Below are 12,977 nucleotides of genomic sequence, written 5' to 3' on the forward strand. Positions count from 1 at the left end.
AGAGCTAAAATACAATAGTTAAAAGGGTTTTTGGTGCATTTCCCACAAAAATGTTATAAATTGCGTTGAAACGTAGATTTTTTCCAGAAGTAATACATTTGGTTCTTGTCGGAATTTCTATAAATGTGAAAGATGCTACAAAAATATCAATGCAAAAAAAACTAGACAATGAGAATATTCGTCAAAAAATTTGATATTTTTTAGTAGGAAACCAAAATAGAATATGAAGAATTTCTTGACTTTTTTGACGTATTGTTTTCGGACTCAATTTTCGGAAGCCTATTATTACTATCGTTATCAGTCTGCATACTCGTAGATTGGAGCTGATGCTGGAAGACAAGTTCTTAAAAATTACTGTTTTGCGTGAACCTTTTGAAAATATTTTCATCTTAAAGGAGTCAAAAAAACTTACAAATGATAGAAAGAAAAATGTTTTGTTCTTGAATTTAGGAAAAAAATGCATTAAAGTACATAGTTTCTCTAAAAATTAAATAAAAACAAATGAGATGGAAAGAGAGTTTAGTTTGCCACTCACAATCACACGTTGCAGAATCTCTTTTCAGTTCAGTTCTCGAGAGATTTAAAGCTTTTATATTAAATTGTTTTTGAATTAGTTTAACGAAAGTATGACTTTTATTTATATTCTTAAAATTCGTGTTTAAATCTCAGTTCTACTTCAAAATCAAAAAGTAGATTTCCCTAACTTTTTTAAAATCTTCAAAGTTTTTGTATTTTATAGAAAATAAAAAAAAAATCTTAAAGAAAGCATTCCACTATTTTTGTGAAAATATCTTATGAAAAAAAATAATTTAAAGCGTTCCTAAAAATTTTCCCAATTCTAAATTGTGTAAAAACAAAGATTTAATTATTTTTAACACCAAAATACTTTTTTTTACTTTGAATATCGTTGAATTACTAACAAATCCTAAGATGAAATCTTTCCTTAAACAACTAAACTAAATTACTGTATTAGCTTTATGACTAATTTGACCCCCCTGGATCGTTTATTGGGCAAAAGTTGATGAATTTGGTCCAATCCTCAGTTAAAAGTAGTATTTTTAGCAACAAAGTTTAAAGCAATAAAATATAAATTTTATTTTTATGATAACTTCCCATCCCGTCTGTCGATTTGTCTTGCTTAAAAGTTTGTAGGTTTTCATGTTGGGTTAAAAAAGTTGTTCCTTGAATTATTCTTAAAAATTTTCAAACTACCAACAACATTTTACAAATAAAGAAATAGTTTAGTTTGAAATTTTTACCAAATTTGGGTACTATTTCTTGTAAATTTTATTTTTGTATGAACAAAACGAACTGTTGGATTTTTATAAAATAAAATAAAAAATTTTGAAGACAATATTTTTAATTTTTGAAAAGCTATTTGAGTCGTAAGTAAATTTTTACCAAGATTTAGTATTCTTTTTTTTGTTAGGTTTTTTTTTGTACAAAAACTGTCAATTCGATTTTTCTCACAACTTTTTCGAAAACAATATTTCTTATAAGGTAAAGTTAGTTGGAAACCAATATCTCATATTTTTGAAAAGATATTTGAGTCGAAAATCAATTTTTACCAACTTTTATACATTTTTTAGGTTTTTATTTTTTGTAAAAAAAAATCAATCGATTTTTCTCAAAAATTTTCCAAATGTTGAGAAAAATATTTCTTATAAGTTCAAATTAGTAAGAAGATATTATCTCAAATTTTTGAAAAGATATGTGTGTCGAAAATCAATTTTTACCAACTTTTTGTTAAATTTTCCGATAAGTTTTTATTTTTTGTAAAAAAATTTCCATTCTATTTTTCTTCGATTTTTACTGAATGATGACAACAATATTTTTTAAAAGATAAAAGTAGTTTAAATCCAATATCTCAAGGTTTTGAAAAGATATTTAAGACGAAAATCAATTTATACCAACTTTTATAAATTTTTTTGTTTAGGTTTTTATTTTTTGTAAAAAAAAAACGGTTAATTGGATTTCTCTCTAAAATGTATATATATTTTAAAAACATTATTTTTCGTTGCACAGAATTGTTTTGGAGATGACAAATTTTTTTTTAGTTCTGCATTATTATCTGTATAACAAAATTTATTTGAAGTCGATATGTCTACTGGTTCTTGTAGGTACTATGGACGACGAAAATACGTCGCCAACGTACGGACGTACGGACAGGCATCTTTCTAAAAAATCTTTTATTTCTACTCTATGGACCTTGAAAAGTCGAGAATTGTCAAAATTTTCAATTTGACAAATCGCACCCATTACAATAATTTCCAATGGGATGTTAATAAAAAAGATTGATAACAAGGATACTTGTTAATTTGTAAAAATATTCATGAACGCCTCAAGAAATTTATAATTAAAAAACAAACATCTAATGGAACAAATTAATAAACATATATACAGTACAGAAACAGAAAGAACATAGTATTGAATCTAACAAATGCCAATCTTACAAATTTAACTTTAAAACTACACACCCTTAAATTCCACAACTCAATTGTGTTTAGGTCACAAAATTTTCGCTGTAGTTAACTCAAGGAAAGCCATCAAAATCTCACGTATTTGCAGATCAATTACTTCCCGATCCAAATGCAAAACTTCCAACCATAAAAATTGTTTACATAAACCATCTTCCTCTATTCGTTCCACTACTTCAAAGTTAAGGATGGATTACATGTCTTTTCGTGGCACAACGAATTATAGCGGTATCCATAAAAGTCTCTATACGTTTATCAGGTATCAAGCTTATAGACGTATGAGAGTATACTCACTCATGAAGTTTGGCGGGCGGAATAGCCTCATCTTTATGTTTGATACCAACTGAGAATATGTTGGTCTAATTTAATCTCCCAATGCCCCAATGGATGAGTATTGAGATTGAGCTTCAGCTTCTCTAGCCTAGCGGCTTTGCTTTAGCTTTGGGCACGCCATCCATGCCACTGAGTGATGACCGTTCAATCGAACAAACTTTTAGTCGTTTATCTACCACCCATTCGTCTGAACTGTTTAGCGCCCCAGTGAGAATTTTAATCGCGCGTCGAAATAACACTTTTTGGTTAAATTCACATCAGGCACAATTTTTAACAACGCGTTGGATCGGTGACCGATATAATAATAAAAGTGGGTGCTTTGGTTTTGGTTTTGGCCGTTTTATTTTTATTTTGAAAAAATGCTTTGTGCCAATTTCAATAATTCGCAATTTATACGTAATTTTAAATTGTCTCATATGATTGCCGTTTTTTTTTGCATGGTTGCTGTGCATTGCCGTGTCACAAGCGCATTTGGGTCTTAATGACCACGAACAATATCGGGCAAGGCCGCCGCCTATTAATCCAAACCATCAATTAGACCAGCGGAGTCCATCCGAGGTTATGGTGGATCTGAGTAATGATTTATCATTCAAGATCCTGCACTTGCATTCGATTTTGAATCGAAATAATTTCGCCTTCTCGCCAACGGCTTTGATGTGTGTGTTGGTGGCGCTCTATGAAGGATCTGCAGGACGAAGTTCGCTAGAGATGCGCAATTGCATTCCAATGCCAAATAATAGAGATGTCATTCGAGTTGGATATCGTGATATACATCGAAGGTTAAGGGTAAGTCATTGTTTAAATGTTGATTTTAATTTTATTAATACTCGTATATTATTCTGATTTGTGGGAAGATTTGCTAAGTGACCGTAAAATGTAAATACATAATGAAAGAATAACGATAATTTGAAAATTAATGCACGCATTTGATTATTCGTAATGATTAGTTGGTTGAATGGGTTTTTCATTGATGTTTTGTATACTATGTACTTACATACATTTATTTAATTAAAAGTTTATGTTTGGTTTAGGAGGTGGTGGAAAAATGTTTGAAAACAATAATTATTATTTGTTGATTTCTCTTTGAAACTCAATGAATATTTATCATGTACTTATAGATAGTAAAATATTTAGAATCACGAGAAAGAATTAATAAACAAGAAAATGTTAATAACATAGTCTTTGTCTAGTCTTTTAATGTTTTGTACATTTGTTTTGTTTTTAAAAGCTTTTAGTTTTAGGTGACTCTATTTTATTTGGATTAAATGACGATTGGGATCATTTAAAGATGCTAATATCTTTTTTACTATTTTAATCTGTGTATGATTTCTTAATTAAATCTCGTCCCATTTTTTTTTTAATTTTTAATAAATAATAGAAAAAATATTTTCTTAAGAAGGTTAAGAATCTGTAACAAATTTCAAGTCTCTTAAACTCGGTTTTTTTGAAAAATTGGAAGTCGGTTGAATTCTAACTGATTTTTTCATCAAGTTCTCGAGCGTTAGAACTCTGATTTAGAACCTAGTCTGAGATAAAACTTCGATTCTTGATATTTTTTTGTTTGTGCCTCCATGCCTATTCTACTTAAAACTAAACCCCTAAGTTATAAAACAAGTATGTAAGCCAGTCAAGACTTAAAACTCCAACCCGACTACACAACATTCTTTGCCTTAAGCTCTCAAATTATTTCAATTTTTCCTCCTCTGCAGTCGATTTATTGTTTTCTTATTTAACAGAACGTGAACAGACGGTTGAACATAATCAACAAAAATCGATCTTCTTACCTGTTACGAATGGTGTTCCACAAGGGTCAATACTAGGCCCCTTGTTCTTTTCAATGTATGTGAACGAGTTGCCTAGTATTGTAAAAAATTGTTCCATTCGCATGTATGACGACGACACTCAGCTCTACCTAAGTTGTCCCTTAGGGGTGATTGAACACTACGTTACATGTATTAATGAAGATTTAAAAAGAATCGACCAATGGTCAATAGAAAATTGCTTGCTACTTAACGCGATAAAATCGAAATGTATCGTCATCGCTAGGAATAAGATGGATGTGTCATATTTTCCTCAAGTTGCTCTCAAAGAAAATGGCATCATGTATGTCGACAAAGCTGTAAACCTCGGTGTTCTGTTCAATATGACCCTGACTTGGGAGGACCATATCAATAGAACTGTGGGTAAGTGTTATAGTGTCCTTCGTATGCTTTGGCCATCTCAATATTTAATTCCAATAAAAATCAGAATTCTTTTAATTAAAACGTTGTTTGTAAACTCCTCACGAATGTGGAATTCGTTACCACGTGAAATAAGAAGTTTAAATTGCGCAAAGAAATTAAAAAATTAATTAAAACTGTACCTTAGCAATTAATTACAATTAAAACAATTAATAATACATTTTTTAAATTCATCTTTTTATAAAATTGTATAAGTACCTATTCTTGTTAATATTTTTGTTATTATTATTCTCTTTCTTTCTCTTTGTAATTTGATGTTTTAACATTTTAACGTATATTTATTGTGATACAAAATGCCGTAGCTGCTGTACACTTTAAAGCTATATTATAAATAAGAATTTATGTTCTTACAATATTAGCTAATCATGATTAATAAAATACTAAGTACTAAATACTATCAAGTGCCGATTGAAGCCACCAAAACTAGTTCCCCTGCTTCACCCTATCAGTGCGGTCCCTTTCGGACACAGCCCTACGGAACCGATGGAGCTCTGCTCCGCTTTGTGCCATTATGTCCCGATTTTACAGGAGTCGCCTATTCAATCCACGGTTCGTCTTCTGACGTGGTAGATTAGCCAATCTATCCTGTATCAGACCGGATCTGTCTAAAAAGAGGAATGCCTCTAGTTGAACTCGTCGTTCGGATAGAACGCCCCGAAAATTAAATTTTTGGTCGAAGACATAGCTCTTGCAATGTAACCTGGAACGAGTTTTATCACAAAATTGCCAATTCTGTTGATTTGAACCCCGTTGTATAGGACTTTGTTGGAATAGTATTGCACGTAACAAGATTCGGCTGTTTTATATAAGCCCGTACATCGGCGTAGAACTGCCGCTCGAACACCTGAAACTTCTCCATCTGGGAAGGGGCAACGTTGACCCACACAGGACAACCATAAACGATCATCGGAATTATGAGGGAAATGTAGTAAATTACCTTCACTCTGAAGTCAAGACGACTGTAAGACAGCCGTTTCGTCAGAACGATGGCTCTCCTGGCCCTGGTCAGAGCACTATTTATATGTCTGTCGAAATATTAATACTGATCTAACCAGATACCAAGGTACTTCACAACACTTTTGCTCGCTAATGGCTGCCCGTGAAAATCAACGATGACCATCTTGCGCCAATTGTTGCACTTATCCCTCGTGGCCCTAGCCAACGGAGTCCGGAACAGAATTGTCGCCGACTTCTGGACATTTATTTTCAGTTTCCAGTGGTCGCAATATCGCTGAATCTTGTCAAAATCACACTGCAAGAGAATTCTAATAACTTTAACCTTTCGGGCTGTTCTGTACGCAATTAGATCGTCGGCGTACGCAATTGCCATTGTAAGACTACCTATCAGATCGTTGGTGTAAACGCTGAAGAGAATTGGCGAATTTACCGCTCCCTGTTGAAGACCATTTGTATTTGAAATGTTGTGGTAGAAATTACATTGCCACTTCTGACAACAAACTTTCTACCGTTAAGCATATCATAAAGTATGTACAACAATGGTTTGCTTATGCCAAGCTTGTTCAGTTTTAGGTAAAGACCCTCTAACCGTACAGTGTCAAAAGCTTTTTCCAAGTCAACCAGAATAGAACGTGTACATTGTTGTTTTGATTTATTCCATTGGATATCAGAAATGAGTTTAGACGCAGCATGGATTGTGTCATGACCTGCCTTAACCCGAACTGCAGCCCACTTAGTCAGAGCCCTATTGATGATCTTTTCGAAAACTTTTCTGATGCTCAGAAGATATGACGGTTTTATAGTTGTCCTTTCCCTTTTTCGGGAGAGGATGAACTACAGCGGTCTTCAAATGCACTGGATAATATGCATTATTCATACGTTGGATATACCATCGACACCTGCTTAACAAGGGACTTGGTCCCGTTTGTTTGGCGATTATGGCATTTTCCAAGGGATCGTCACTGAACTGCATGAAACCACGGTTCTCAGATCGCCATTGTGTCATATCATTTCGAAGGTAAAAGTGATTAAGTAGGGCTCTGTTTTCCAGGTCGTGGTTGGGGCGAATGTTAACATTCACCTTCTTCACTTGCTGGAAAGCAGGTCCCACCACATCCACTTTTTCCTTCGGATTTTCAATTATGTAAAAGTCATCGTCAAAGATGGCTTCTTTTGGATCTATTTGCGCTGTCCTGAGTACGTCCCTGTTCTCTTCAGTTTTTTGGAGTTTCAGATACGGAAGGTCATTATCGTTCTTTTTCCTGAAAATGTTGTTTATTTTAGGGAACATACAGTCCAATGCACTAACCATCATGCCACGGGCACTATTTAAGTTCATGATAGATTAAAAATCATTTTAAAACTGTGAATTTTGCAAATTTCATAAAGTTTGTCAAGATTCATTTCATTCAATGAACTTATAATTTTATCTTCCAATAATGAAGATGAATACATTCCTTCTTATTTCTCTGAAAATGAGGCATTTTCCCAAGAAGTGGAAGGTATCCTCTCTTTCTCATGGGTTGCACATATTACACTCCAAATGAATCCGGCCTGTGTGGAATGCAATTTAAATCTATGACTTCACTACGTAGTCTGACCATCATAGAAATCACATGGACAATATTGGAATCCTTAAAACAGTTGATCTCTGCAAGGTTATTCAGCGTTACATTTCTCATCAACCTTTAATATGACTCCATACAAGATGTTTTCAGCGGCTGATAAATCCTCGATTGGTAAATTAAAATTAATTTGACATTCTTCAGCAAGATCTTGCCATTCTCAGTACCAACTATTTTGATCTTGTATCGCTTTTATAGCCACTCTTTTCACGACCCGTGAATCATTCATTTTAAAAACATAAGCAAGAAGTCCGCTTGTAACTTCAATGTTTTTATAACCAAAGAAGAGAGACCGTTTTCGAGCATGATGACGTAGTTTGACGTGTTTTTCGGCAAATGAAATATTCTTTTTTAAAGTGCTTAAGGAGTTTCTCAACCGAATCGTACTTTTTACATCCCCTTACCTGCGATCCATTAAAAAGTATGCTCTCAGCTACTGCTTCAATCTTGCTATTAACTATACGCTATAAACTTTTTCATGAAGCATTGTTATATTAAAAGCAGTTTTCGCTTTAAAAAGTGTCTCCTTCAAGTCTTTCTCCATATTAAAATTCTTTTTTACTAGTAATGCAAAGTTATGTAGGCTCGCACACATTCAATATTTTAGCTATTAAAGTTTCATTTTTCATTTAATGCATTACGTCCAGCACCACTTTTTATAATCATAACCATCGAATTATCGATATTTACTATTAAATTCCATAGCTGACAATATTGGTAGTGTTTCTGGAGAATGCGTAAACATGACTAAATCGTCTGCAAACAGAAGTGCCTTAATAAGCTTCACTGCGAAATCCACTCCAACCAACCGGTAGTCTAAAAGAGCGTCTTTGAATAGTGCAAACAAAGCAGGGCTTATTGTACAACGTTGTCGCACTCCCGATGATGTTTCAAACCAGTCAGAGAGTTCTTCACTTGTCCATGTTGCAGCCCTGGTTCCTCTATAAAATTGCTCAAGAATGCAACCAAACTTCAATGATAACCCAAGACTATAGAGCTTATAGAATAGTACACCGCGATCGGCTGCAAAGTAGACTGTTAAGCTGTTTTAAAATCATTAAAAATAAAAACTGTTTTATCCTTTGTTTCAAGAAATTCTCTGCCAACGTCCTGATTATAAAAATGTTATTTATTGCTGAAAATCCTGGTGTAAATCCAGCCTGGAACTCCCTCAGCAAGTTTCCTGTATCGAATAACAATCGTCTTTTGTGGATTGAAAATATAATAGCATCTCGAAATTCATCAGGAGACTGCTCTCCCTCCAAGACTGTATTAAAAAGTTTTTAAAGGTGCTCTTTAAGCATGAGTCATGAAAGGTAGACAATCAAAGTCGACACGTAGAGGAACAACATTGAACATGACAGTCCAATACTTAAAAAAAATGCACTGGAATAAAATTCGAACCGACTGCTTTTCCATCTTTAGGCGTCTCCAGCGTTTCTTTTAACTTCCTAAATGTAAATGCACAGTCCAGAGAGTCGACTACAAATCCAAGTGATGCGAATTGTCTGCGTTGTTTCAGGACTTAAAAGATAAATGAAATGGGAATGCTTTTCATTTGAAGAAAGTTTCGTGTGAATAGTAAAACATTTTCCATTCAGCTCCCTAGCCAGTTTCAAAAAATTACAGGATGCTAATCGTACTGCTTGTTTTCAGCGTATAACTTTTTTAGTCTTACAAAGCCTTTTAAACTTCTTATTGAGCTGTATAAAAGAACCTTAAATAATCCTTGGGTGGAGTTAAAATCCTCAACCATGCAAAAGTTGTTTTGCAAGCTTTTCTACATTCTTCGTTAAACCAAGGTTCCATTCTTATATTTTGTCCTCGATTTGAAGTTGCAAATCTAGAGATCGTCGACACTCCCAAGCCTTAGCCTCTTTCCATTTGAGTTTAGGCAGGATAGGGGTTATTTCCTCACCATTTCCTCATATTACTAAGACCTGCAACATTGTAAGATACAATTTTTAAATACCAACAAACCAACACAGGAACTTCAAATTTTTGTTTGAGGTTATTTGACTTAGTTCTCTTTTCTTCTTAGTTATGTCAACTCTAGCAGAGTAGAATAATCCCGTTAAACTGTCCCTTTAAGTTTTTTTTTGAATAATTAACATATATATATATATATTGGGTGGCGCAACAGTCCGTTTGAAAACTTGGGCCTAGTGACTGACAACTCTCAACCATTCCTGTGTGCGAGTACTGTTGTCAGGGATGGAAGGGACCTACAGTTTTAAGCCGAATCCGAACGGCAAATTTGAGAAAGCACTTTTCATGACAAGAATTACTCTTGGAGAATTTGTCAATTCCTCGCAAGAGGCAGTACCCATGTAAGAAACTTTAGATGGCATAGGCAGGTATCGAACCCAAGACCTCTCGCATGACAGTCCAACGCACTAACCATCATGCCACGGGTACTACCTTAATTACCTAATTAACATAAAGTCTCAAGAAGTGCTTAAACCAAACAAGCCTTCTCAACTAAGATATTCTTCGGGTTATTAAACTTTTTTCAAATTTATCTATCCAAACGTAAACAAGAAATTTCACACCAAAACTGTTAGCCTAGATTCTCCAAGAAATGTTAAGCAAATAAAATATTTTTAAAACTTATTTACCTACCCACACTTTTCAATAATAATTTATGCAAACAAATATTTGTATTCATGTCTTAGATTGAAAATACATTGTGTTATAAGTTGTTAAGAACGCCTTTAATACATTGTTAGCACTTTTTATGGGTATACTTTTAACTGAGCCAAATACAGCAGTCAATTGGTTTAAGTTAGGATTGGTTTTTATCATAAGCATAAAAGCCATTTAAATCGTGTGAATCGGTCATTATAACTATTTACAGATTATTTGATCTTTGAAGTTAGAGATTCAATGTAAAGTTTGTTATTATTTAATTAAAAACTTCAAACAATTAATTTGTTTTGTTTTCAAATACTTTCTTTAAATTTTCTTTTTGTTAATAGACCTATTTCTTTGATGATGAAAACCCTCTGAAGGGACTTAGCTTGAACAAAGAAAACGTCACCATTACTGCAGAGTTTGAAACAGTCTTAAAATTCTATGGCTATGATCTGGGAATGGACATGGTGTCTTCTACAACAACAGTTGCACCCAATAATTATCAAACAACAACAACACATGGTACATATCTTCCTTCAGTTTCTACAACAGAAGAATCTACAATGTCAACAGTGATGTTAACAACAACCACAAAAGATAAAACAACATCTACAGAAGAACCTACAACAACAACAACAACAACAATAATATCAACTTCCACAGACCCCATTGAAATTAGTACAACTCCAGAAATAACAACTCTTGAGACTGAAACCTCTATCGGCTCCGAAACTCCACAGCCAATACCAGTATCCACAACGCTCGAACCAAAAGAAGAAGATATCCCTTCACAATCAAGCCAAGAGTCAGGGGAAGTAGTTACGCTAGGCAGCAATTTGGAAAAGGCCACAGTGGAAGAAAAAGCTAATTTTAAAAGATTTAAACCGAATGGAAAACTAGTAACACAACCACGACTTGATTACCTCCCAGTAAAACGTACTCCAATTCTATTGAAATCCTTCAAAAGAACCCGACGTCACTTATTTGGGCTTAAAGGAATCGATCCGAGCTTGTTCTTTACTTTCCTTCAACCAAGGACACAATTTCTCCAAGCACCACCTCCTTCTGAATTAATAGAAATTGAAGCACCTCCACCTCCACCATCGGTGCCAATTCATGTACCAAGCTTTTCTTCAACTGGCTCAATTCAGCCCCTCGATGCTATTCCGATATTGCCCATTCAAAATGGATACCTCGATGTTGATCAGGGATTTCTGTCTCAGAAAGAAGATCTCAAAAGTGAAGTCGTTGATCACATTTTCTACGTCAATAACCAGGATATTGTTCACACAACATTCAAGGTCTATAACTCTGTTCTCTATTACAGATACTTTGAACAAATGAAAATCTCTGTTTTGGAACTGGAACTCGATTCCACTGACTACAACTTAATGATTATTTTACCAGACTATGACATAGATCTCCTTACGGCGACGTCTAATCTCAGACTAGGATCGACACTGAGAGTTCTTCGGAAGCAATTGAAACCTCGATGGGTGCAGGCCATCATTCCTGACTTTCAACTACATGGCACAGTATTCCTTACGAATGATCTACAAAATGTCAGAAATTAGTGCACATACGCCATGGTGTTCCAAAAAGCATAATATATTTTTATTTTTAATTTTTCAGTTGGGAGTCTGTGACATTTTCGAACCAAATCGAGCTGATTTCAGGCCAATGACCGACGAGAGTGGTATTTATGTTAGACACATTGAGCAGAACATAGACGTTAACATTCGCACTCGCCCGATTAACCACCTGAAAAGTAAGTACATAATAAGGTGCTGTGCATATATTCCATTACGTAAGATACCGGCGCAAATGAATTGCACTCCCATATCCACTTACATTGTTTAATCAAGTGAAAATCAATTGTTGCAATTCAAAGAAGATAACCTCATCTTAGTTTTAAGACAGTTTCTTCTTTTAATGTTTGGGTTGTTTTTTTATACTTTCAGGGAGTTACGGACCACAAACTCAGCCTATTCAAGTGTCGGTTAATCATCCGTTCATGTTCTTCATCATAGACAGAGATTTGGATGTTGCAACCATGGCTGGTCGAATACTCAATCCGTTGAATGTTCGGATACAGTAAAACAAAACATGATGATGTGGATAAGAATTTTTTGTTTGATAGTTGTTATTTGTAAGATGCCAATAAAATTTTAGGAAAGTCTTGCAATCAGTTTTAAGATAGTGTACAAGTAGATATTTCGCTAATGGAATAGCGGACAGCGAAGCAAGACAATCTGTAAATTGGAATTAAAATATAAAAATAAAGAAACTTAACATATTTGTTTCAATAATTAGACATGGTGTTTTTTACTTCCCATAGGAAGGCAGAAAGATGCAGAAAAGGGCTCTCAAGAAAATTGCGTGGGTGGTTTTTTACCACATCAGCCTAAAAAAAATCTGACTATTTTGGTTAAGCCTAAATATCTCACGAACTAATAACGCTAGAGGCTTGAATTAAATTGTATGTTATATATTGTAACGTGATACCAAACCAGCATATTTTTAGAAAAAATCCAATGAAAGGTTTTTTTTTATAAATCAAAAAAAATTTGTCACCTCGAAAATTTTACGAATGAAAAATGATTTCATCTCCAAAACTATGTTGAGGAACGAAAAATAACGTTTTTAATATCTGGTAAAATTTTAAGAAAAAACAAATTGACAGTTTTTGTTCATAAAAAATTAAAACCCAA

General features: G+C 33.9%; 1 protein-coding gene across 1 annotated transcript; it reads left to right on the top strand.

The window, feature by feature from the left end:
• Positions 1 to 3,230: 3,230 nt before the first annotated feature.
• On the top strand, positions 3,231 to 12,578 carry LOC129946544 (uncharacterized; the record flags this gene model as incomplete). Its single annotated transcript, XM_056056774.1, has 4 exons — positions 3,231 to 3,596; positions 10,611 to 11,828; positions 11,899 to 12,034; positions 12,228 to 12,578. Coding segments are annotated over 4 exons (1,857 nt in total), but the record flags the coding sequence as incomplete, so codon positions are not given.
• Positions 12,579 to 12,977: the final 399 nt, after the last annotated feature.

The sequence above is a fragment of the Eupeodes corollae genome, chromosome 1 (genome assembly GCF_945859685.1).
Source record: "Eupeodes corollae chromosome 1, idEupCoro1.1, whole genome shotgun sequence".
NCBI classification, from domain to species: domain Eukaryota; kingdom Metazoa; phylum Arthropoda; class Insecta; order Diptera; family Syrphidae; genus Eupeodes; species Eupeodes corollae.